Source organism: Staurois parvus, unplaced genomic scaffold (assembly GCF_062004578.1).
Source record: "Staurois parvus isolate SC_StPar_1 unplaced genomic scaffold, SC_StPar_1.0 ptg000549l, whole genome shotgun sequence".
Taxonomy (NCBI): domain Eukaryota; kingdom Metazoa; phylum Chordata; class Amphibia; order Anura; family Ranidae; genus Staurois; species Staurois parvus.
The window spans coordinates 463,475-490,885 of NW_028318345.1; the positions used below are offsets into that span (position 1 = coordinate 463,475).

Consider the following 27,411-nt stretch of genomic DNA (forward strand, 5'->3'; position numbering starts at 1 on the left):
CTCGGGCAATCTATCCCCGATGTATCAGAGAGGGACACCAGTGAGGACATGTGACACGGTGTGCTCCGGAGACAATGTGGGCTGTGTGCAGGGCATTGAGAGCTCTCACTGGTGTTAGGCTGTCTGCAACTCAGCTGAGAGCCGTGAGCAGTGATTCCAGGCTGTGTGTAGCAGCGTGTGTGAGAGCCACATCCACAGTGAGTACATGACATGCCATACCTGCTCCATGATCTACAGGGGGCTTACAGGCTGACGATGTGCCACCGTATTAGGGTCACATGACTGGGCAGAGCCTGACTGCACTACATAGACCTCCTGTACTCTCTACTGCTGTTTCTATTCACCCCCACGACTCCTTTTATATTGTTTCTTCAAAATCTATCACACTCCTCCAAAAAGGATCACTTTGAAGACACATCAGATCTCGATGGGGAAAATCTCATGCTGGATATCTATACTGATATGGACTGGGTAATGTGTTAGGAATGTGAGGATGCCCCATCGTTTGATGGAAATGAAAATGATCAACCTACAGAGGACTGAATTCAAAGACACCCTGAAAATCAAAGTGAAAAAATGATGCATCAGGCTAGTCCATTTTACTGAAATTTCATTGCAGCAACTCAAAATGGTACTCAGTAGTTTGTATGGCCCCCATGTGCTTGTATACATGCCTGACAACATCAGGGCATACTCCTAATGGGATGACGGATGGTGTCCTGGGGTATTTCCTCCCAGATCTGGACCAGGGCATCACTGAGCTCCTGGACAGTCTGAGGTACGACCTGGCAGTGTCGGATGGATTGAAACATAATATCCCAGAGGTGTTCTTTTGGATTTAGGTCAGGCGAGTGTGGGGGCCATTCAATGGTATCAATTCCTTCATCATCCAGGAACTGCCTGCATACTCTCACCACATGAGGCCAGGCATTGTCGCTCACCAGGAGGAACCCAGGACCCACTGCACCAGTGTAGGGTCTGAAAATGGGTCCAAGGATTTCATCCTGATACCTAATGGCAGTTAGGGTGCCATTGTCTAGCCTTAGAGGTCTGTGCGTCCCTCCATGGATATGCCTCCACAGACCATCACTGACCCACCACCAAAACGGTCATGCGGAATGATGTTACAGGCAACATAACATTCTCCACAGCTTCTCCAGACCCTTTCACTTCGGTCACATGTGCTCAGGGTGAATCTGCTCTCATCTGTGAAAAGCACAGGGTGCCAGTGGCGGACCCGACAATTCTGGTGTTCAATGGAAAATGCCAATCGAGCTCTATGGTGCTGGGCAGTGAGCACAGGGCCTACTAGAGGACGTCAGGCCACCCTCATGAAGTCTGTTTCTGATTGTTTGGTCAGAGACATTCACACCAGTGGCCTGCTGGAGGTCATTGTGTAGGGCTCAGGCAGTGCTCATCCTGTTCCTCCTTGCACAAAGGAGTAGATACCGGTCCTGCTGATGGGTTAAGGACCTTCTACAGCTGTCCAGCTCTCCTAGAGTAACTGCCTGTCTCCTGGAATCTCCTCCATGCTCTGAAGACTGTGCTGGGAGACACAGCCAACCTTCTGCCAATGGCACGTATTGATGTGCCATCCTGGAGGAGTTGAAAGAAATGTCAGTGGCCTCCACCTGTAAAACCATTCCTGTTTTGGGGGTCGTCTCATTGTTGTCCATCTAGTGCACCTGTTGTTAATTTCATTAACACCAAAGCAGCTGAAATTGATTAAGAACCCCCTCTGCTACTTAACTGACCAGATCAATATCCCAGGAGTTTAATTGACTTAATGCTATTCTCTGACTAAAAAGTGTTCCTTTAACTCTTTTGAGCAGTGTATAGAATAGATATAAATCCTAAAGGGACAGTCATATCTCCCATTGCAATGTAAAAGTGTGTCCAGCAGCGATAACCACAGGTAATTGCAGACTGCGCGGCCACCACTGACCTGTCATTGAAGTGTACAGTGCTCAGCGGTCACAGCTAGTTGCTCACAGTTGGCAAAAACAGCTGCACAAATCAGATTTCTGCCACTGCCTTTCACAACGGCACTAGTCACCCATGAGATTTAGCTTTTAAAGCTCATTCACACTTGTGTGACATGTCATGCAACTTTGGGGTCCTGAGTCGCATCCCATGTTTCCCAATGAATACCATTCATATCTGTGCGATTTCAGAGTAGTTCCTGTACTACTTTGGTCCGACTTTCATGCAATTTGAGGGTCATAGACTTCAATGTAAACAATCCAAAGTCATATGAAAGTTGCACCTGAATGATATACATGCGACTTGTGTGTGACTTTGTAGAGCACAAACAGTCATCCTTGGTCAAAGCCAAAGTTACACTCATCCAAAGTCGCATCGACAATCACAAGATTTTGAAGTTTGAATGGAGCATAAAACGGAACTAAACCCATAGTCCCACACCAATCCGACTTTGAAATCATGCGACTTCCAGTGATGTCATTCCAACTTGAGGTGCGACTTGCAAAATAGCTGCGGCTTGCAAGACACAGATGCATGCACTACTTTAGAAATTAGTACGGCTCCAACCGAGTCGGAATCACCCCGATATGACCGCTTTAATTGTGGACAATAGGGTGCAACTTGACATGCGATTTGAAACTCGCATGGCAAGTCGCACACGGTATGACCGGGCACAAATTTAACTGTTTCCCAAAATGCATTCAAGGCATTTTTTTTTTTTTTTTTTTTTAAATCAAATATTTTATGGGGTATAATTTACCCTGTACTGCAACCCAGTGCAAAAAAAAATAGACCACATAACAATACAATCCAATTATACAATAAATCGCATTCACTCAGTGGGATGATGCGAAATGTGCAAATTAGGGAAAAATTATTTTTTTTGGTGACGGGTTCTCTTTAATGAGACACGCAGGGTTTAAAAAACCCTTCATGTCTCCCCTATCCACTGAATGTAATGGAGTGTGATCATATCACACTGCATTACATTCTTTCCTGGCCATGTTGGCCAGGGAAACTGTTAACAGGGACCCGAAAGTGATGTCATACACGTTGCCTCCGGTCCAGTCCAGTCTCCTCCCTCCCCTCTACTCTGCAGCACCCGCTATGCCGATAGGGGGCGTGCGCGGTAGGGGGGGAACATTACCCAACTGTGTGGAAGCACGGGTATGCTTTTGCCTAACAAGTGTAGAAAAAAACTACATGCCCGACGCCCAGAACTTAATTTCCTTGACATTGGGCAATACAAACTGCACATCCCTACAACAGTGAACAGACTGACAAAAGCCCAAGCTCCAAGATGCAATTTCTAGTCGCCATGACAACCTGGCCCCTGGCATTTGTTGAGCCCTGCTTTAGGATGTATATCTAGTTTATATTATATTTTGAATAAGTAATAGAAAAGGAGTAATGGGAAAACCCCGGGGTGAACAGAAGAGAAATCCAACTCAAATCAATATTTGGTGTGACCACCCTTTGCCTTCAAAACAGAATCAATTCTTCTAGGTACACTTGCAGACACTTTTGGAAAGAACTTGGCAGGTAGGTTGTTCTAAACATCTTGGAGAACTAACCAGAGATCGTCTGTGTATGTAGAGGCTGCCTCAAATCCTTCTGTTTGTTCATGTAATCCCAGACAGACTCCATGATGTTGAGATCAGGGCTCTGTGGGGGCCAGACCGTTACTTACAGGACTCCTTGGACTTTTTAACACAGAAGATAACTATCTTAATGACCTTGGTTGTATGTTTGGGGTCGCTATCCTGCTGCAGAATAAATTTGGGACCATTCACTCGACTCCCTGATGGTATGGCATGATGGATAAGTATCTGCCTGTATTTTTCAGCATTGAGGAGGGGGAGGAATTAATTATAGGAAGTTCAAGAAGGGGGTAAAGGTCCGCTTTAAGTATCTGTGTTGTCTAAAGCACCCAGTTGGATTACTTAATAACTTTTCAGGCTGCAGCAAAAAAGACAGCTGGAATCTGATTGGATGCTTTGAAAAGTCATATTACTTTCAGATACATTGTGCAGTTCTCCTTCCTTCCAAGATGCAAAGTTTTGACGTTTCCATTTATTGATGCCATACAAACAATTTCAAAATGTGTGCACTTCTGTTTTTCAGTTATTATAATGATACAGTTTGTTTATGTGGACACATGAAATCTGAATTGCACAGTTTATACATTTTTTACATTTGCAAAAGATGACAATTAAGAATATATAATTTACCATATGTATTTTTTTTTATTTCTAGGATAGATGTATATTGCCAAATCAACTAATAAAGAATATCTGCAGAAACATTCTATTATGCACTAGCAGGCGAGCAGGAACTTTGTCAAGCAGTAGGTAATATTTTCATACTGCTGTTTTTGTTTTTTATGTTTTTTCTTTTTACAAGATTTGTTTTACTTAAAATGGAAGTAGACCCAATTTTTTATCTTTTACCTACAGGTAAGTCTTTAATAAGGCTTACCTGTAGGTACTGTAAATATCTCCTAAACATGCACTCCTTAGCAGATATTTACCGTAGAGGTGCCGGTGATGTCACCAGGACATGCACACTGCGCTCTCAATGGATGGCCATCCATTAAGAGAGCTGTGCCGTGGCCGAAACTCCTGCACACATGCATGGGAGTGACAACATTGCTGCTCAGCCAGTCAGATGGCCGCAGCTCGCAAACCTGGAAGGAAAACCGGGTGAAGATGGAAGCTTCGGGGAGCCGTGACAGTGCTCCACTGGAGGGCTTCGTTTTTAGGTAAGTCTTTCATAATGTGATAGTATGCAATGCATACTAGCACATTATGTTCTTAATTTTCAGGGTGATTTTTTGGGGGGCAGTTTACTACCGCTTTAAAGCAGAGTTCCAATCGCTTTTGTGTTTACTAAAAGTCAGCAGGATCCAGCGATGTGCTCACCTGCTCCGTCCCTTCTCTCCCTGGCGCCAGCATCTCAGTGTGGGCACCCGGATGTGATAGCTTGCGGCTTCACAGCCAGGTGCCCACTGCACATGCGCGTGTCATGCTGCGCCTCCTGAATGGTCCTGCAGTCCAGAAAACTCAAGGGGGGTAAAGTTCCGGCTCAGTTCGCCTCAGTGAACTGAGCCTGAAGTGGGAAAAGGTACCTGTCAAACTCAAGTGTCCAATCATCCCTCTCCCCTAAAAAGTGCCAAATGTGGCACTAGAGGTGGAAAGGCGGCAGACAAGCCTCCCCTTTTGGGTGGAGCTCCCCTTTAGCTCTGCATGGCATCAGTGTAAAGAAATGACTGGAGAATGTAAATATGATTGCTTTTCCTATTTCAGAATGTCATGTCAAACTACTATTTATTTGTCTGGCAACTGAGCATATTTTTCATTTTATTTCATAGTGCATTAGATGAAACAACGTATGAAAGATTGGTAGCAGATACACTATATGCCCTTGCTGAGTTCTTTGAGGACCTGGCTGATCAACCTTTTACACCTGTTGATTATGATGTCTCTTTTGGGGTATGTTTCTTCTGTTCATTAAACATTTTCACGATATCCAAAATGTAGAGCATCTAAGAAGAAATCCTCAATAATGCTAAGAAAGTATTGTTCTTTGATAGTTAAAGGATACATGCTCATTAACCACTTCACCAAAGCATTTTTTTTAATTTTGTTTTGAATTTTTCAACATTATTTGGCTATAAAAGTATTTAACCCCCCCCCCCATACCACGGGAACATTTTAATATTTTCTGAAAGCAGAAGCCTTGTAGAATTAAAGATGGTAATTGTAGTTTTGTATGCTGCACGATATTTTGCAGCTCTTCAGTTTAGAGTTACCTGTATATGAGGGACCTAGTATTGTTGCTCTCGCTATGGCGTGTGCAACAATCACACATGTGGCGCAATCATTTGCATAAAATGGGGTGCTTTTACATTTGTTGTTGTTAAATGTTTCTATTCATTTTATTATATTTTGAATATTTTTATGTATTTATTTTACATCTACTTTCATTGCTGTCGGACGAGGGCTAATATGCCTCACATTTGATTGCACTGGGCAGGTGACAATATCTCTTTGTGGAGACAACAGGGGTGTATGAGATCCCTCTGCCCTCCACTCTAACCAATCCAGCACACACTGTTGCTTGATCTGATGTGTACCTGGCTTTCTAACCAGGGTTTTGGCAGCTTTGAGAGTGGACATTCCCAAAGCAAATAGCTTATGTGTTCACACTGCACAGAGGAGATTGGGGAATGGAGCAGTAGAGCCCAGGAACCACTGAGTGGGGGTTTTCAGGCTGTTCTGTTCTACAGCCATTCAGATCAGTGTTACAGATTAGCGCTGAGACAGCAGCACAATGTGGAAACAAGCTCACAGCTTCTATGTATGTCCAACCGATGCCGAACCAATTAACCTACTTACTACAACTACACCATATTGTTCAAATAAAAAGCAATAGAGTGGCGAATGTCTATTTTATCTCAGAAGATTGTTTTGAAAAAGAGAGCTGGGTGAATTCCTAAATGTACAAAATGTGACTGGTTAATAATATTTGTTTTTTATAACATCAGAGTCTCTTGACCCTGCCAAATCAAGCTCTGGTGTCCACTTCATTAGCCACTTTAAGACCAAGCCTTCTTCTGACACTTTTTGTGTACAAGTTAAAATCAGTATTTTTTGCTAAAAAAGTTACTGTGATCCCCCAAACATTATATATTATATTATAATATTTTTTTTCAGAGATCCTAGAGAATAAAATGCCAATCATTGCAGTTTTTTTTATGTCACATGGTATTTGCACAGCAGTTTTTCAAACACAATTTTTTGGGGGTAATTACTGTCAGCTCTCCCCACAAACCCAGATCTTTGATCATAAGTGATTGGCAAAATTCGTCCACAGCCAATTGCTATTTGCACCTCATCAGTGAAAACCTGACTACAGTCAAAATGTAAAGTCAGACAAGTTGTCACTAGGACAGGAAGTGAGTGTAAATCTGCCTTATGAGGAAACAGCAATATAAGCCCTTCCACCTTCTACTGGAAAATCTGTAGAGGTGATTTCTCCTCACTTCCTGTTCTATGCGTGTGAAGAGAAATCTTCCAAATGGGGATACTGATACCATTGGTGCAATGGGGCATCATTTTTCTCAGCTCACACAGGCTGGCCTCGTGTGACAAAACCTGGTGGTTGAAGCACATTTTTAAAGTGGTTGTAAACCCTTCCATATACCCAGTGAAGTGATTGGCCTCAGGTGATACACAGAGATTAAACAAATCCTTCTATATAAGTTGTACCTGTTTTCTGTAGCCCTCTTTCCCCTACATCCTTTCAAAGTGCAGAATTTACATAGAATCTCTCAGCTCTGAAAAGCAGGGGCTGAAGTTAAACTCTACGGAGATTAGTGAGGAGAGCTGCTCACAGGAACAGAGCTGAGGCTGTCAATCACAAGCTGTGTGCGGGGGGGACCCTCCCCTGTCACCATTTTTCTCTTGGTGTCAGGAAAACTTGTCAGAAGTGATTCATGCTCATAGTGTCATTTCTGTCTGTTGCCTCATTCCTCTGCTAAGTGCTCTGCATAGAAATAAGTATACACTATGCATTTTGCATTTGACAGGTGATACTGTCTGCCAGCGTCCTTCATAGACATGCATGGGGCTGCACTGCAACTGCGTCTAATAGACACCACTAGGGCATGGGTGTGTGGGAGGCGACATATTGCCTCCTGATCGCCTAACTGCGGGCCAGCCGCTGCTGACAAAGCTATCCACAGCAAATCTTGAATCAGCAGTGTTTCCCATTTGAAAGAAGCCTTAGGCTAAGTTCACACTTGCAAATAAATCTAGCGCTGACACTAAAGCGAACCAACACACCTATTGCATTAATGCGTGTTTTTGGTGCATTTAACGTGCATCAGAAACACAACCCAGACACCCTCCAAGTGATTTTTTTTTCCACTTCAGTTATCAAATGCTGCAGTTGCAATCCCATAGACTTGAATGAAAGGATTTGACAAGCTCCTACCAGACTCAACACACAGTTTCTTTTTTTTCAATGTAAAGCAACACAAGCGCTTTTTTTTTTTTTTTTCAAATGTGAACAGCTCTTTCTGCTATCTATATTTATCCATGGTATTTTAGGCATTCAGGGAGTGGCAAAAATATGCCTGTAATTCAATGTGAACTGGGCCTTAGCCCTGGTTCACATTGCTGTGACTTCAGGTGCGACATGCGGTTTACATTTTGCACCTGAAGTCTCACCTAATGTATTTCTATGGCACTGTCTTAATAGGTGCAATTTAGCGCAATTTGAAAAATAGTTCCTGCATTACTTTTTCACCACTTAATTTAACTCTCATAGCCTGTAAGGTAAATGGCACTGAAATTGCACCGGTGTCTATATCAGCGTTACTTTGAAATCGGTCTTTAAATGGGACCAAATTGCACCACTTTGAAATCACATTCGGTGTGAATCAGGGCTTAGTGTGTTAATGTATATTGTGTTGCAGCATATTGTGTTGCAGCACCCGTCTCTTCACAGGTGCGTTGGGGTACCATTTAGAATGAGGCCTTGTGCACACAAATGTGTTACAAATGCTGCTTTTAGAGGCAGCTAGCATTTTTTTTTGCCTTTTAAGGCAACATATGCGTTTTTGCCTCATTTCTGTGACAAAGGACATGTGACTCATAAAATGCACCAGACCACAGACACATTTTTTTGTGTTTTATGGGCTGGTTCACACCATGCCCACAGCTGAATTGCACAGGATTGCACTGTGCTCTCCTTTGTGATTCATATATGGTTCTGTGTGGTGCGATTTCAAACCCATTCATTTTGAATGGGCTAAAATCGCAGTGCACCAAAAGTAGGGGTGTTGTTAACTTTTTATTGGCACCCTCTGCAGATCACATATGTACTGTGTTTTGCATGTGGTTTGAATCACACACGGATGCACAGCACGTTCCTGTGTGATTCAGCTGCAGGCACGGTGTGAACATACCATTCATTCCAATGGGGAGGTACGCTATTGGTGCATTTTATTGGTTTGTTTTTATTTTGCTTGATTATTTTTACTGCATCAAATGTGCACCAAAATGCAGCTTGCAGGACTTTGAAAAATGCAACTGACCCACAACTGTTCAACGTGTAGAGTTCCATAGGATTTAACGGTCATGCGGTTTTCTTCCACTTTTTTAACACAAAAACGGAAAAAAGCTAATTCGTATGAAAGCATCCTAAATGCCTCTCCATGTTATCCTATGTGTCCAAGCAGACATAGGTGTTTAGAGGCAGAAAAAGCGTTTTAGCAGAAAAAAATGCTTGACGCATGTAAAGACGCGTTAATGCTAGGCGTGTCAAGTGCTTGACTGTTAATTATTTTCAATGGCCAGAATAAATTAATTCTGGCCATTGAAATGAATTAATGCTCTAGTGCTTGATGAGCCTAAATGTGTCTAGACACATTTACACACGTCAAGAGTTTTTCTGTAAAAAAGCTGCTGCCAGGGGGAAGGCATTTAGGAGAGCTGGGCAAACACCCTGTGTGCATAGGGCCTTAATCGTATCACACCAATGCATTTAACCTGCATTAATGCTGGTTTATCAGGACCCGTTCACATGGGGCGTATCACTGTGGGCAAGGATTGTCTTTGCCCACTTGGGATGCATCACCCCATTCATGTCAATTGGCACACAGTGACATCTCTCAAATGGGGAGATGGACAGCAATAAAAACACTTTTTTCAGACCACTGGTGTCCCAGAGGCCCACATTCCCCTCATATCCTGTTCTGGTGTCACTGAATCATACTACCCAATTATGTCACAGACAGCAATACAACTTCAGAAGTTCTAATCCTTTCCCACTGTTTCCAAAACTAAAAAATCCATTCTGTCTGGAGTTGGATACTGTTCAGAAAATTAACACCTTAGTCAGGTCTTTGTCCAGCATGATGTATGGAGTGCAGGGGTTAGGAGTAAGTAAAAAAACAAAACATGGAGTGCAGCAGTCAGGATGAGCATCACATTCGAGTCCTCACTTGCATCAAAGTCCCCAGCATTTCCCATATACTTATCAGAGTCCCCCCTTGCGTCAGGTCCAGCATACAGGCTGGGTTGATGTGAACGGAGTTTGTTTCTAAGATGCTATGGGCAAAGTGCACATTGTATAAACTCCAGTCTACCCCACTGACTGATATTACTAGAGTAATAGATTAAAGATTAGCAGTGGGACACTCGGACACTCCAGGGACACGCTCGGGAGAAGTGCTGTGTGGGGTCTGAGCTGAGGCCAGATCCCACAGCCAGGACTCCCGCTGAGTCCCTGTAGGCCTGCTGGAAAGCTGATCATTGTTGGTCCCCTGCTCGAGAAGAGAACGGCTGTGTGGGGTCTGAGTTGAGGCCAGATCTCACAGCTCAGACCACGCTGAGGGTCCCTGTCTGCTGATCGCTGTGTCCCTGGGAAGCTGCCTCTGCCTGCTGACCACTGTGTCCCTATAAGGGTGAGCACCGTGAGGGTCCCTGCCTGCTGACCGCTGTGTCCCTAGAAGGGTGAGCACCGTGAGGGTCCCTGTCTGCTGATCGCTGTGTCCCTGGGAAGCTGCCCCCTGCCTGCTGACCGCTGTGTCCCTAGAAGGGTAAGCACCGTGAGGGTCCCTGTCTGCTGATCGCTGTGTCCCTGGGAAGCTGCCCCTGCCTGCTGACCGCTGTATCCCTAGAAAACTGAACACCGTGAGGGTCCCTGTCTGCTGATCGCTGTGTCCCTGGGGAGCTGCCTGCTGCTGAGTGTCTGCAAGCCACCTATCGTGAGTGTTCCTGGAAGCTGCCTGCTGCTGAGTGTCTGCAAGCTGCCTATCGTGAGTGTCCCTGGAAGCCGCCTGCTGCTGAGTGTCCCTGGAAGCCGCCTGCTGCTGAGTGTCTGCAAGCCGCCTATCGTGAGTGTCCCTGGAAGCCTCCTGCTGCTGAGTGTCTGCAAGCCACCTACTGTGAGTGTCCCTGGAAGCCACCTGCCGTGAGTGTCCCTACAAGCCGCATGTTGTGGAGTGCCCTGAACTGCCCCTATTGTGTGCCCAGATTATTGCTGCCTGAACTGCCCCTATTGTGTGCCGGGACTAATAATTGCTCGGACTGCCTATTGCATGTCTGGAGTATCGTAGCTACCTGGACTGCCCCCCTGAGTGCTCGGGCCATCGCTACCCAAATCGCGTGGGCCAGATTATAACTGTTTGGACTCCTCCCCCGTCTTACCCCCTTTTTTGGGTACCTGGACACTATATTCCTACCCTGATTAAGTGCTTTCCATAGTTCAATAAAGCTTTGTGTGTTTACCATCTTCCGCGTGCGTTCTGTCCTGCCTACTCTTCCATCACAGGAGGATTTATTAGTCCTGCAAGGCTTGTGCAAACCAAGAGTTGTGACAGATTATAGTATGAGATTAATTCATAAACTCCCATTTATTGCTCTATGATGTAGAATCTGGAGGAAAGAAGGGAAAGGGGAAACATGATTTAAACCTTTTAATACATCAAGGGCGTAAATAAGGTTCAGGAGGGCAATATTTTGAACATGAAACCAAAATCAAGAACACGGGGACATGACTTTAAACTAACTGGAGGAAAGTTCAAAACTAATCTCAGAAAGTACTATTTTACTGAAAGAGTAGTTGATGCTTGGAATAAACTTCCAGTAGAGGTAGTGAGCCAGTCAACAGTAAATAGGGCAGCACAGTGGCTAAATGGTTAGCACTTCTGCCTGGCAGTACTAGGGTTGTTAGTTTGAATCCCAGCCATGGCACCACCTTCCTGGAGTTTGCATGTTCTCCCTGTGCCTGCGTGGGTTTCCTTCGGGTACTCCGGTTTCCTCCCAGACTCCAAAGACATGCTGGTAGGTAAATTGGCTCCTGTCGAAGTTGTCCCTAGTATGTGTATGTATGAATGTGAGTTAAGGGACCTTAGATTGTACACCCCTTGAGGGTTAGGGACTGATGTGAATGTACAATATATATGTAAAGCGCTGCGTAAAATTAACGGCACAATATAAGTACCTGAGACAAATAAATAAATAGCCTCAAACATGCTTGGGACAAGCAAAAATCTCTACTCAGACAAAAAAGTTAACAAAGAAAAAAAAAAGAAAAAAAACATACACCCCCCCCCCCCCCCAAATAAAAAACAACAACAAACGGGCAAACTCGATGGACCACTCGGTCTTTTTCTGCCGTCACTTTTCTATGTTTCTATGACAGCATTGCACCAACATAAAATATGACCCTGTCAACTTCTTAATTTTGTGTGTTTTAAGTGAAAATATATTCCATCTTTATTAGACTGTCACTGGTGGCTGCCTGGTGTTGCAAGTACAGTCATAGAAAATACACTCATGTCCTTAGAGAAATCAGATGTTTGCTGATTCGCATTAGATAAATGATCTCTGTAGGGGCAAGTGACCAGAAGGAATTTGTATGTCAATGACTTAAATAAATCTGGATATAAAGCAGTGAGCTTGGCTTGCTCTACAATATTCGTCTTTCAGTGACAGTTTTTTTTGTAAATCCTGTGCTTGAGACCGGATACTTTGTAGTGTAGCGATAAGCTCATTGAGGTGTCAGTGTATTGTAAGACATTTCATATAGCTGCAGTTCCAGAATTCACCAAGTGGAGGCACTCTTACATAGTGTTGCAGAGTTGCAAAATGTTCTTTATTTTTACATTTCTGTGTAACTTGTGTTTATGTTTTCGCACAGATATTTTGGAATTGTTTAATTTGTACAGATAGTTTACTGCTATATTAAGATAAATGCCCTTATAATGGAAATGCTGTTATTTGTCCTTGTAACCTCTTTTCTATGACATTGACTTGTCATTTTTTCCATTCTACAAAACAATGAGGCTGATTATTACTAAATTGGATATACTGTTGTATTTCATTCAGTTCAGTCCACTGTTGGTTCAGTGAGCAAATGAAACAATAAAGATAACTGACCTTGGAATACTCCTTCATGGATATTCTAACATAGTTGTTCAGTAGTATCCAATATTACAGGAGTGCAGAGGGATGGGGGGAACAGTTCTGAATGTTATAACATTCTAGATAAGTAGAAGATACATGTTCAGTATATATTTGGAAAGTACATTTTGCCATTTAACCCCTTCATGACTAGGGTCAAAACAAACCTTAAAGTGATTCTAAAGGTTATGTTTCGTTTATTTGTTTTTTTTCTGTTAAATAAACCTGTTATACTTACCTGCTGTGTGCTCTTCTCGGATCCCCCGCAGGCTCTCCTGTCTCCTCCTTCCCGTCAGGTGCCCCACAGCAAGCAGCTTTCTATGGGGGTACCCACTGCTCTGTGTGTCTATTCACACATGAATCCGCAGCTTTGTGCTGCCCCTTGCCCACTTGGTGCTGCCCCTCTCCTCATTGGCTGACTGGCTGTGATTGATAGCAGCAGGAGCTGTCTCAGCCAATGAGGAGGCAGAGACACGGGGTAGCCAAGGTTGTCATGCACATCGCTGGATCTTGATGGGGCTCAGGTAAGTATTGAGGGTGCTGGGGGGGGGGCACTGCTGTACACAGAAGGTTTTTTACCTTTATGCATTGAATACAGGAAAATAAACAAAACCAGTGCTCAAATCTTCATGCAGACTAGGATAACTGCAATTGCTATGCGTTGAGGTGCAACCCTTAGAAGATCGGGAAATCTTGGTACTGGTAAACAAAAGCAAAACAGGGCGCACTCTCTTCGTGCATTACCGTGGTGAAACATAAATTTATTTAAAAGCATATACATGCATACGCACAAACCAAAGGGGGATAACAACAGAGAAGAAGAGTCCGTAATAACAGTCCAAAGTAATGCGTTTCGGGAGACATACGCCCTTCTTCAGAGCTATGAAGAAGGGAGTACGTCTCCTGAAACGCGTTGCCTACCTCACCAAGGGTCTACTGTCACTTTGGACTGTTATTACGGACTCTTCTCTGTTTGTTTTTATCCCTCTTTGGTTTGTGAGTATGCGGTAATGCACCAAGAGAGTGCGCCCTGTTATGCTTTTGTTTAATAGAAATACATGAAGGTAAAAAACCTTGAGCCTTTACAACCACTTTAAGGCCCAAGCCCAATTTTTAAACTTGGACATGTGTTAGTAAAACTGTACATATCATCACAAATACTTAGTGTATCCAAGTGGATTATGCGTTCTCTTTTTTCAGGACAGAATGGGCTTTCATTTGGGGCAAATGATAATGCCTCGGGTAACCATTATTACTGGTTGGTGTTACCAATGTAGGGGACTTTGTCTGGAGTTATTGTCTCTTATTGCATTATAGAAAAAAAAGAGCAACACAGGCAAATCAATCTAAAGTTTGTGAAACCCACAAGCAGATGTTTATTTGCTTTAGTGATTTTCATATTAATCTAGTTACAGCCATTTCTGTTTTTGTTTTTTTTCACTTCTAACATGGCAACTAAGTGCACAGTGATTTGTACTGGGTTAGCTGGGGTCCCAGAGACTTGCAACAAGCTAGCAATGATCAATCTGACTATCTCCCTAATACATCATTATTATGATTGTGTGCTATTAGTTTTGCTTGGTACTGAAATCAATACCTTCCTTTGTTTTGTTTATAGCATCAGATGGTCTTTAACTGTGTTACTGTAAGGATGTGTGTTTTGCCAATTGCATTATAAGCCTTGAGTCATAGAACAGAAGCGTTGTGTTTAGCTGGTTATTACTAGCCTCAGATTACTTTATGGAAATATTAGATCATCAACAGAGAGGATATTGTGTTCTTAAGTTGTATACTTCTGGGCTACCTTTCCAGTCTTGCTTCAGATACAAGGAACTCTGTCATACTGAATAAAGTCAATGAGTACATTATACTTGACATATTAGCTTTTTCTGCATATTCTGATCTAGTGTTCTACACTTTTTGGGGTTTGGATGCTACAGAAAATAATGTTCTTGGTACAATTTTTCTGTTGGAGCAGAAAATGCAAGAATAGGAAGTCAGTTTTCCCATTAATATTTTACATTTTTACTAAATTGACCTAAAAGTCTGCCCTGAGGGCCAAGTTCTTGCTGAGAAATAATTTTAAATGGGGCAGCACAGTGGCTAAATGGTTAGCACTTCTGCCTGGCAGTACTAGGGTCGTTGGTTGAAATCCCAACCACGGCACCACCTGCCTGGAGTTTGCATGTTCTCCCTGTGCCTGCGTGGGTTTCCTCCGGGTACTCCTTTTTCCTCCCACACTCCAAAGACATGCTGGTAGGTTAATTGGATCCTGTCTAAATTGGCGTATGTATGGATGTAAGTTAGGGACCTTAGATTGTACACCCCTTGAGGGTTAGGGACTGATGTGAATGTACAATATATATGTAAAAGTGCTGCGTAAATTGACGGCGATATATAAGTACCTGAAATAAATAAAATAAATAAATAGGAACTGAACTCTTGAAGCTGTGCCCAAAAAAAGGCAAGCCAAGGGCAATGGACCAGTCACCAGTATTGTATGTAGTCTCCCTATGCTGTCAATTCCAAGCTCTGTGCCATGGCTATGACTCCTCAATGCAGGTGCTGGAGTAATCGCGGCCCGGCTATTCAAACTTCCGAAGCCTGTGAACCTGGAAGACTGGGTGAAGGTGGAAGCCTCGTCCTAGTGTCTTACTGAATTGTATGACAATACTGTAAATGTATAGCACAGTTGGTCCAGTATAGAGTAGTATATACTGTATAACATAATTCAGCAATGATCTGCTTACAATTATAATAGGAAAGATTAACTAATACAGTTCTCCTGCTTGTGCACCCCCTATAGACCCAAGCAATTTTTACAATTCTGTCTTGTTGTTTTGGCAATAACTGTGTCATTACTTGAGATAACAAAATAATACATATATCATTTTTTGGGAAGAAATAGGCATTCCTGTGGTGGTATTGTCTTGCAACAATGTTTACATTTTTATGCAATTGATAGACAAAATAGTAGATTTTGTTTCATTTTTTTTTTTTATTGCAACACAAAAAATGCTAAAAAGAAAAATTGAAATGAAAAAAGACTTCTTTTTTTCACACCTCAGGTTGCTTTAACTGACATCATGTGCAGGTGGAAGCTCATCCCTTTGATCCTCAGTGGAAACTAATAAAGAATCAGAATGAAACTAATTAAATACAAAAGTAATAATGTTACTTTGTAGCTCTGTTCCTCATGCCTGAATAGTTTTTACAAGCAGTGTGCTGGAATGTTTTGTTTTAACAGTGGTAAGGGTGTAATAGCCTTTGTATTTACACAGCAACTCCTGACTGTCAAAAAGACAGCTGGGGATTGGAGGCAAGTGTGATGAGGGAGTGGCAGTGGGGCAGAAGGACAAGGTACACTACACTCATTCTGTCTAGTTTAACCGCTTCCACTCCGCCCTAGAGCAAAAATACTGCTACAGGGCAGCAGGGGTGCGCAAAATCACGTATATATACATGATTTTGCATTTCCGGGTATGGGACACGTGCAAGCCCTACCCGCGCCACTATTCGCGGCCTCGGCTGTCAACCACCAGGTCCCAGCCAAAGATTACTCGCCGGCACCCAGTGATCACTGAGCATTACAATAACAATACAGTTATCTCTCCTGTCGGCTCCTGCACACTGCTTTGTATGGCTTTGCATAGCACAGCCATACAAATCAGTGTGCTTACAGCTGAAAGCACTAACACAGCACACAGTTAACCCTTTGAGCGCCCCACATGTTTGCCCCTTCCTGCCCAGTGCCATTAGTACAGTGTCAGTGCTTTTTATTAGCACTGATCATTGATCACTGTATTGGTGTCACTGGGGATATCAGTGACACCAAATCAGTTCCCCCCAGTGTCAGAATGCCCACCATTACTAGTAAAAAAAAAAATTCCAGTATCTATACCGCCATTTGTAAATGCTACAACTTTCACATAAACCAATTAATTTATGTGTATTGGGATTTTTTTTACTGGACATGTTTAATAGCAAAAAGTCAAAAATATAGTTTTTTTTTCTCAGACTTGTTCTTTTTTTTTTTTTTTTTTTTTTTTATAGCGCAAAAAAAAAACGCACAGGTGATGAAATCCCTCCAAAAGAAGCTTTATTTGTAGGAAAAAAATAATTTCATTTGGGTACAGCGTTGCATGACCGCGCAATTGTCAGTTAAATTGACGCAGTGCCGTATCGCAAAAAATGGCCTGGTCAAGAAGGGGGGTAAATCCTCTGGAGGGCAAGTGGTTAATTCATTTTTTTGAAGCATGTGTGATGAGCATGTTTGATGCTCCTTAAATGTCAGACACCTCTGGCACCAAAAGATCTGTCTTTTCTTGTGTATATACTACAAAAAAACAAGTGGGATAATGTGAAGTAAGTTTTCTCTGGTTTTATCCTGTGTTTCTAAGCCTCGAGTTGTCAGTAAAATCAAGAACAGCATTGTCATCTTTTAATTTACAGTAAATATTATTACAGTGTTATATTTTGGCAGTTTATTCAGGTATACAACCATATTTTGTTTTTGTAATTTTATCACTAGAATGGTGTTCTTACAGTAAAAGTCGGCAGTGACGTTGGAACCTATGTGATCAATAAACAGACACCAAACAGACAGATCTGGCTATCATCTCCCTCAAGGTATGTTAAAGATCAGCTGTCTGTATTAATGACAGTCTGCAGTGTGTTTTAACCACTACCCGTCCAGCCCATGTATATAAACAGCCAGACAGGAGCAGTGCAGGAGTGGGTGGCCGTTTATAAATGTCCTCCCACTTCCCTGTCTGTGCGCGCTCCCTGGGAGTGTGGGTGGCACCACGATCCGGTGCCCGCTGTGTCCGGAGGACACAGCGGAACACCAATTGCTTTACAGGACCTCTGTGTGAGGTCCTGATCATGTGATCACCGATTGGCCAATCAGTGATCACATGAATAGTAGTAAGCAAGATGTCACTTCTGACATCATTGCTTACTACGTGTGAAATCTGTGAATGATCACACAGGTCACATGGTACAAGGCTATTCACCACAGCCTTGTACCATGTGACAAGCTGTGACCAATCACAGCTCTCACAGTATTTCTCAATGGCTGCAAGAATGCAGCCAGAGAGAAGGAGAAATTATTGCTTTTGCAGCCTTTATGGGTGTAAAAGCAATCAGTGTAAAAAAAAAAATGTTCATCACCCCGCACAAGTAGTACAGTGTGGTGACACTGTACTGCTAGGGTGACAGTATGTTGAAAAAACAAAACATTATAAACAAGATTGACACAATTCGCAAGGACATCACCGCAGCTCCCTCAACACAATCTGCAGAGACTCCTTCGATGCTCAAACTCCCTTTAACTCCGTCCCCTCTCACACAGCTACCCCCTCATCACCCCTCTCCACGGCCCCACCACTGCTCTGACCTCCACCCCACCCAACAATCCTCACACTGAAGCCCCCTCAACACTCCACACCTTTGACCTTACTACCACTGAGGAGGTCTCCAAGGTCTTCTCTGATGCCCGCCTCACCACCTGCCCCCTCGACCCCATCCCCTCACAACTCCTACGACCTCCCTCCCTCTCCATCCTACGCTCCCTCACCCACATCTTTAATCTCTCCCTCTCTTCCGGCACATTCCCCTCCCCTCTGAAGCATGCACACATCACCCCCATACTTAAAAAGCCCTCTCTGGACCCCAATGACCCGAACAACCTCAGACCCATCTCCCTGCTCCCATTCACATCCAAACTCCTCGAGCACTTAGTCTACACTCGTCTAAGCTCTCACCTCAACGACAACAACTTCCTTGATCCCCTACAGTCCGGCTTCCGTCCCCTACATTCCACTGAAACCGCCTTACTCAAACTCTCCAACGACCTTCTAACCGCCAAAGCTAATGACCTCTACTCAGTGCTCCTACTCCTTGACCTCTCCACAGCCTTCGACACAGTCGACCACCCCCTCCTCAAAAAAAACTACACTCCCTCGGCCTCCGAGACTCCGCTGTCTCCTGGCTCTCATCCTACCTGCCACAACGCTCTTTCAGCGTTACCTATAATGCTGCCACCTCCCCCTCACTCCCCCTCTCTGTTGGGGTCCCTCAAGGCTCTGTCCTCGGGCCCCTTCTCCTCTTCTCCATCTACACCTCCTCCCTTGGCGAACTCATACACTTTCACGGCTTCAACTATCACCTCTATGCCGATGACACACAAATCTATCTCTCAAACCCTCGCCTCACCCCCTCAGTCTCCGCCCGAATCACAAACCTACTAAATTACATATCAGACTGGATGTCGCTCCACTTCCTTAAACTGAACCTCTCCAAAACCAAGCTCCTAGTCTTCCCCCCAGCCCACACACCACCCCCCATTGATTTCTCCATCACGTCCAACAATGCCACTATCAGGCCCGCCCCACAGGCCAGAGTACTTGGTGTCATTTTGGACTCCAACCTATCCTTCCAGCCCCATGTCCAATCATTAACAAACTCATGCAGACTCCACCTCCACAACATCACCAAAATCTGCATGTTCCTAACCCCAGAAACCACTAAACAGCTCATCCACGCCCTCATCATATCACGACTCGATTACTGCAACTCCCTCCTCACTGGCTTGCCTCACCACAGACTATCCCCGCTTCAGTTGATCCTGAATACGGCAGCCAGACTCATTCACCTTACCAACTGCTCCGTTTCCACCACCCCCCTCTGCCAATCCCTCCACTGGCTTCCGATTGCACTACGGATCAAATTCAAAATCTTAACGCTGACGTACAAAGCTGTCCACCATACTGCCCCAAACTACATCACTGACCTTATATCCAAGTACCGCCCAGCACGCACACTCCGCTCCTCACAAGACCTCCTTCTCTCTAGTTCCCTGGTCTCCTCCTCCCATGCCCGCCTCCAGGATTTCTCCAGGGTGTCACCCATCCTCTGGAATTCCCTGCCCCAACCCATCAGACTATCACCTACTCTCCTCTTCTTCAGGCGCACCCAGAAAACCCACCTCTTCAGGGAAGCCTACCCCACCCCCTGCTAATTTCCGACCTCCTCCACTCTTCCTACCACTCCATCCCCCACAGCTATCTCCTCCTGTACCACTCTCCCCTCCCTCCTAGATTGTTGTTTTTTTTGGGGGGTTTTTTGTACTAAAAAGATAGCTGAAAACATATTGGCCAAGATTTATGAAGAAAGATTATTTGTTTAGGAAAAACACTTTTTTTTTTTTTTTTCAAAATGTTTGGACTTTTTCATTTATATAGCAAAAAAATAAATACCAGTGGTGAATAAATACCATCAAAATAAAGTTGTATCTGTCTCAAAAAAATGCTAAAAAATTCATATGGGTACAGTGTTGCATGACCGTGCAATTCTCATTCAAAGTGTGATAGCACTGAAAGCTGAAAATTGGCCTGGACAGGAAGGGGGTGAAAGTGTCCGGACTTGAAGTGGTTAATATCTTAAGAAAAAATAAAGACTTTAAATGCATATTCCAGGTAAATATGAACCTCATATGAATAGTTCACATTTACCACTTTGAGAATTTTTTGATCTCAGCTTTATTTAAATATGAATGAGAAAGAAAGATATGCGGTAGATTTATTAAAACTGGTGCACTCAGAATCTGGTGCAGCTGTTCATCGTAGCAAACCAACCTCTAACTTCAGTTTATTGAGTTAAGCGTTGGCAACAAAACCTGGAAGCTGATTAGTTTCTGTACAGAGTGGTGCCAGAGTTTGCACTCTCCAGTTTTACTAAATAACTCCATAATGTAAAAAGAGGTAGTTTATGTATTATGGAAGGGATTTAAAATGGAGGTATTATGTATCAGTAATATTTGTATATTTACAATGTGCTAGATCATTAAAGCCATGCGTTGCTGAATAACATACTTTGCTTGTATTTTATGTCCAGCTGACTGGTTATTTTCAAGTGTGTGTGTTTGTCTGTGTATATATTGTACATATATAATGATTGTGTAAAGGACAGCACACTCAATTCATGTTAGTAAGCATCCTTATCCTGGTGTATTATTGTTGTCAAATGAGCCTCTTGCAACATATTTCACTTCATTTGGAAAGTAGGAAGTGTACTTCGGACTCCACCCGGTATTCATTCTGTAGAAACACAAGAATCACACGCAAAATTTAGAAAAGTTCAAAGAACTTTTTTTTCACATGAAATTTGATGATCACACATTACTTATGAGGGGAAAACGGGAGGTGTCACCCACAGCTACCCATTATATTTCCTTGTCTTTACTACAATATACATGTCTGTTTTATTTTACCTTCCCATTTTTAGAATATTCTTGTAGAAAATAAAATAAAATATGTACATGCTGTATATGATTAATTATATCACACAATACTGGTAGTTTGGAGGAACAAGGCCATCAAGATAAACATACAAATGCTTAAAGCGGAACATCACTCTCTCAGTCAACATTGACAATTGTAATCCTTATGCTGCTAGCATTAGCAAATAGGAAAGTATATCATATTTACTTGTTTTTAAACTTTTTTTTTTACATTTCTTCAGTTACTTCCTGGTTTTCATGCCTAGGCAAATGATGTAATGCATCCCAGCAGTCTTCAGGTGGGAAGGGAGGGTTCTTAGCTCAGCCTATGCCTGAGCTAAGGGCAGATGGCTTCCAGGAAGTAAATGACACATGAATCATCTACCCTTACTCAAGATGGCCACTGCCAGAAAAGCTAGAGAGTGTTTTGTAAAGTGATTTCTCAACAAAATAAAACATGGAGATATAGATGGATAGGGGAGCTTGCTTTGAATATTAAAAATGAATTAAATAGCATTTTTGGTTTGTGGTGCTCAGATGCAGGGCACTTCCACTTTAAAATGTATCTAAAGCCAAATATTTAATTTTGGACCAAGTATTGAATGGTTAAACCCTGTTGTCAGTTTTATCTTGCTTGTGTCCAGTTTGAGACACAAGAGGAAGTGAGAGGAAATCTCCACAAAGTGAGGTGTATTATCTTTTATACAGCTGTCACCAGAACAAGTGTCCTCTATGGAAACTTCCCTCTTTGTTTGGATTTTTTCCTCATACTCTGTCTTGGGTGAATCTCTCTAGTGGAAACAACAGCAGCTTTAAAAATAGTGACAGAGCTCCTAACCCCTCGCCAGTCTTCCAAAATTAAAAACGTGTTTAATCTTAAATATAGTAAAATTTAACTATGCTTATCTAGTGGAAGACAACCCTTCACTCCCTCAGTAAAGCACCTATTAAAGAAAATATGTCATGGGAGAAATCTGGAGGCTAACATTCCAGGTTTTCTGAAATTGCAAGTTGGTCAGCTTCAATACTGTGCTACTGACCTAGCACAAGAATGCATATAAGGGAAAGGTCTAGGGGCCCTTGTCTGGATACTTATTCTAGGTCAGTGACTTAAGGTATTGAGTCCAAGGGATTAATATGACAGCTAGGCAACTAGCATTTTTAGCTAATAGTGAGAGGCTTCTTGCATGACATGTTTTCTTTAAAGGTACACCTTATTCAAACAGGAAAACTTTGCATTTATTTGCATGTTCTGCCTGTGCCTGTGTGGGTTTCCTCTGGGTACTCCAGTTTCCTCACACACTCCAAAGACATGTTGGTAGGTGAATTGGCTCCTGTCTAAATTAGTATGTATATGTATGAATGTGAATTAGGGACCTTAGATTGTATGCCCCTTGAGGGTTAGGGACTGATGTAGATATACAATATATATGTAAAGCACTGTGTAAATTGACGGTGCTATATAAGTACCTGTAATAAATGTGTGTGAAAATAGAGATCATTGTGTCTTTTGGTATAAGCACTACAGCCCAACCCGCCCACACATTGGAGCATGTGAGAAATTTCCACATTATCAACAGGCTGGAACTGTTATCAGAAATTAACTTCTAAAATTCATATCAATGCTCTGGTCATAGGAAAACTGGATAGTTTACCCTGTTTTTTCTGCACATGAGAGAGTGTAAGCTTTTGAAAGGGTCAGAGTCCAAACACACTCACTAGATCAGACATCACTAAATTGTGGACTGTGGTCTGGACCAAGTCACTGTCCCATCCGGACTGGCCGCATTTCCACCATTTAGGAGTCAGTTCTTCTGCTCAGCCGCCGTCACCTCTGTTATCCTCATCCAGCAGACAGAGGCAGGACAGTTCCAGATGGATGGCAGGAAGGATGGCAGCTTGTGATTGGTTGCTAGCAACCAATAACCTGTCGATTAAGTTAAAAAGTTAACATGGCAGCTTCCGCCCTCCATCTGGAGCTGTCCTGCCTCCGATGTTGGCTCTAGACTGATGTGCTTCCCGCCACCCATCTGGAACTGTCCTGCCTCCGATGTTGGCTCTAGACTGATGTGCTTCCTGTCTTCTGTGCTGTGTAGGTAGGACATAGAAGAGAGCTATGTCACTGCTATGACACATGTGGGGGAAGCTGAGGATGATGTGAATGGAGGCCATGGCAAGAATCTAGAGGAAGGGGTAATATTAAGTGTGAAGGAAGCTAAAGACAGGAATGTGAAAGGGGGGTGAGGACAGGAATGTGAAGGGGGTGATCTAAAGGGGCGGCTGAAGACAGGAATCTGAAGGAGGAGGGAGGTGATATAAGAAGGGGATGAGGTAGGAATGTAAAGGAGGGAGAGAACAGGAATGTGAATTAAGTGATATGAAGGGGGACTGACGACAGTAATGTGAAAGAGGAGGGAGCTGATATAAAGGGGGCAGAGAACAGGAATGTGAAAGGGAGGTGATATTCACGTGGGGAGTACTGTGAAGTGGGTAAGGACGCTGCTGTGAAAGGAGGGGCTGTGATATGAAGGAGGGCTGTGATGTAAAGGGAGGACTGAGAACACTGTTGTAATGACAGGATTGTGATGTGAAGGACCTAAGGCTAGGTTTACATCACTGCTACCTGTGTTCTGCATGTAGGCAGCCTATTCATTTCAATGGGCTGTCTTACATGCAGAAACACAGAAAAATAAGTCCCTGACCCTTTTTTATAATTGCGCTGCACCAAACCAGTTTAGCGCTCACAAAAACGTGCTGATGCTTTAAGGTGCCATTAAGAATCAAACATGTGATTTGGACCTCTGCTGCAAGAAATTTTTAGTGACTGAATTTTAATTTTTGTACCCCTGCATTAGATCTTTACCAGAGCACCCAGCAAGGAATGATGGACTTTACTGGTGGGGGTACAGACACACCTGAGAAGAATGACTAGGCATAGAACCAGGCAATAGTACACAGTTGAGGGTAAAGCCCCCTATATGAGACAAGTGGTTAATCCAACAGCAAACAAGACTTGTATCAGGAATTGTAGTATAAAAGATTCTTATTTATTCATGGCAGAAAAATTGCAATACATAAAAAGTAGTGAGGCAGAGTGCTCAATATCCACAGTGTATACATAAACACACAAACAATACTATAAAAACAATGTCAATCTAAGGGCGTCCAGACGTCATATACAGTGTATGTATATATCCCCTGCAAAGCACGCATCATGTGAATTCACACTTATGACTGACAATAGTTCAATGCAAGCGGTACTGCTGGACATACATACACAAGTGCCCCATCTAATACTAAGTAGGGAGAGAACTCCCCCTGTGAGATGAATACCACAAGGGATGGCACAAGCGGTCCCAAAATCACCAACAGCATTCCAAAGATAGGAACTGGAGGGGATAAAGGTGGCTAGAGGAATAGTGGTTGACATATAGTCCATATATAGCATAGCCGGTAATCCCAATCTAGTTCAACCTGGTATGCAGTCACTATTTGACCCGGCAATATATACTCACATGGATAGCACTGGCTTGGTCGATGGAAAATAAATCGGCCAACTCTGAAATTACAAATTGCCTAGTCAGTAACACAGCAATGGCTATACCAGATCAGTCTGTAAGTCCGTAGCCAGTCCACATTGAAGTAGGGGGCACAACAACTCAGCCCCACTGTCCATCCAGCAATTGAACAGGACCAGTGACTAAACGTGGAGTTTTCAAGCTCACCTTTGGTGCTAGTTCATCACGGGAGCTGAAACAGTCATGTCCACATAGTCAGCAATAGATAAGCAGGGATGTGGAAATGTTTTAAAAAACTGCTTGTCCAGGGACTAAATCGGGGTCCCAAACTACTTGTCCCTTATGACAATCTACTTGTCCTGATAAAAAAATATTAATTTTAACCAAAACCGGTCTTTATTTTTATACTATTAGTGAATGAGACAGTTTTATCACTAGGGATGTTCAATGGATGTATGTCCCTTTAAACCATGAAATGACTTTGCCAAGATGGAAAATATGAAGGGTTGATTTTTTTTATTAGGCAGTGATATGGGGAGGTGATATTAGGAATATCTGGGGCTTTTAAAAAAAAAAAGGGGGCTTTATGACGACCTACATTTTTTAATATTTTCAATATTGCACTGAAGGGATGTTGGTTTCCTATTGCCCGACACCCGGGATATGTAGTTCCAGGCGCTGGGGAGATAGTTTCTTTCTTTCTTTTAGCCCTGCTGCGAACCAATTGCTTCAAACAGTGCCAGCCTCTCCGCGACCCCCCCCCCCTTCCCCCTGAGGTTTCTCAGGCTCCGCTTGCCCATTTGCGGGCCCAGCTCACTGTTGGCTAGGGGGAAAGGAGAAGAGTGGACAAGTCCGCTCCCCTTCTTGTGCTGACCCAGAAGTGATGTTACAATGTCACTTCCGGGTCCCAGCTGAGAGATGGTAATGCAATCCCCAGGTAAGAATGTATCATGGGCATTGAAGATGAAACGTGGCTGGGTCTTGCAACATGACAATGATCCCAAACATACCGCCCGGGCAACGAAGGAGTGGCTTCGTAAGAAGCATTTCAAGGTCCTGGAGTGGCCTAGCTAGTCTCCAGATCTCAACCCCATAGAAAACCATTGGAGGGAGTTGAAAGTCTGTGTTGCCCAGCGGCAGCCCCAAAACAATCACTGCTCTAGAGGAGATCTGCATGGAGGAATGGGCCAACATACCAGCAACAGTGTGTGCCAACCTTGTGAAGACTTACAGGAAACGTTTGACCTCTGTCATTGCCAACAAAGTATTGAGATGAACTTTTGATATTGACCAAATACTTATTTTCCCAAATAATTTGCAAATAAATTCTTTTCAAATCAGCCAATGTGATTGTCTGGATTTTTTTTCTCATTTTGTCTCTCATAGTTGAGGTCTACCTATGATGCCAATTACAGGCCTCTCTCATCTTTTTAAGTGGGAGAACTTGCACAATTGGTGGCTGACTAAATACTTTTTTGCCCCACTGTACATACATTGTATATGACGTCCGGACGTCCTTAGATTGACATTGTTTTTATAGTATTGTTTGTGTCTTTATGTATACACTGGGGGTATTGAGCACTGTTCCTCACTACTTTTTATGTATTGCAATTTTTCTGCCATGAATAAATAATCTTTTATACTACAATTCCTGATGCAAGTCTTGTTTGCTGTCGGATTAACCACTTGTCTCATATAGGGGGCTTTACCCTCAGTATGCGACTTTGTTTTTTCTGCTTTGATTACGGTTTAGATGGCAACACTAATATAGTGATAAGACAGTCAGTGTTTTGACTATTCCCTCTTTTTTGTATATTTCTAATAGTACACAGCTGACAGGCAATATCTGGAACAGTTAGAGGCTAGAAGTCAAGGTGGGGAGGGAACAAGTGCAGTCAAACAAAAGGTGAGGTTCAAGCCAGAGAAATAGGAATGCAGGAGCTATTACAGACTGGTGCCTAGAGCTTGGAAATAAACCCATTGCTCAGGCACTAAATAGTGTGGTTTATTGATAGGCTGGGCAGCCACTGGCTGTGTAAGTGCTATATTAACTAACCGGTGAATTTCAGTGATTCCTATACCTGTCAGTCCTGGAACAAAGCAAACTGTAGAGGAGAGATTATATGGTGAAAGAACCAAAAGTAGCAGATCAGCTTTTCTGCTGGTATGTGATCACTATATTAAGTTGATAAAAATATGTATCTCAATAATTCTCTGACTGTTTCTGTGATGCTCTATGCACTCTGGAAACTCTGTTCTCATTTGGTTCTTTGTTTATTTTCCAGCGGACCAAAGCGGTATGACTGGACAGGAACAATGTGGGTTTATTCACATGATGGAGTGTCCCTTCATCAATTACTGGAGCAAGAACTTTCCCTCGCGCTGAATACCAAATTAGATCTATCGACTTTATTATATGCAGGATGACACAAAGTCAGCAGTCTATGTGACGTTTCTGTTGTGAATGACTACCACATACATTTTCTGTGTGAAATTCTTCAATATTCTCAACATGCTGTTTATTTCTATATAGTTTGTATCTCCACTGACGTATTCTCTGTTTTAGCAAAATGAGGAGGGCATCCTATATTTCTGTCTGGATGAAATGACTGGTCTTGCTATAAAAAGAAAAATAAAGAATTATTCTTTTTGA

At 43.0% G+C, this 27,411-nt stretch overlaps 1 protein-coding gene across 1 annotated transcript; it reads left to right on the forward strand.

The window, feature by feature from the left end:
• On the forward strand, positions 1–27,411 carry FXN (frataxin). The gene is made up of 5 exons (XM_089691044.1): positions 1–197; positions 4,240–4,334; positions 5,354–5,474; positions 17,491–17,588; positions 27,044–27,411. Exons 1-5 carry the CDS (start codon positions 75–77, stop codon positions 27,183–27,185), a joined length of 579 nt encoding a protein of 192 aa, XP_089547170.1. The 5' UTR covers positions 1–74; the 3' UTR covers positions 27,186–27,411.

Coding starts and splice junctions, on each gene's coding strand:
- FXN (XM_089691044.1), top strand. CDS start 75: ATGTGGGCTGTGTGCAGGGCATTGAGAGCTCTCACTGGTGTTAGGCTG. Junction 4,335..5,353: donor GGAACTTTGTCAAGCAGTAG/GTAATATTTTCA, acceptor TTTATTTCATAG/TGCATTAGATGAAACAACGT. Junction 17,589..27,043: donor TGGCTATCATCTCCCTCAAG/GTATGTTAAAGA, acceptor TTTATTTTCCAG/CGGACCAAAGCGGTATGACT.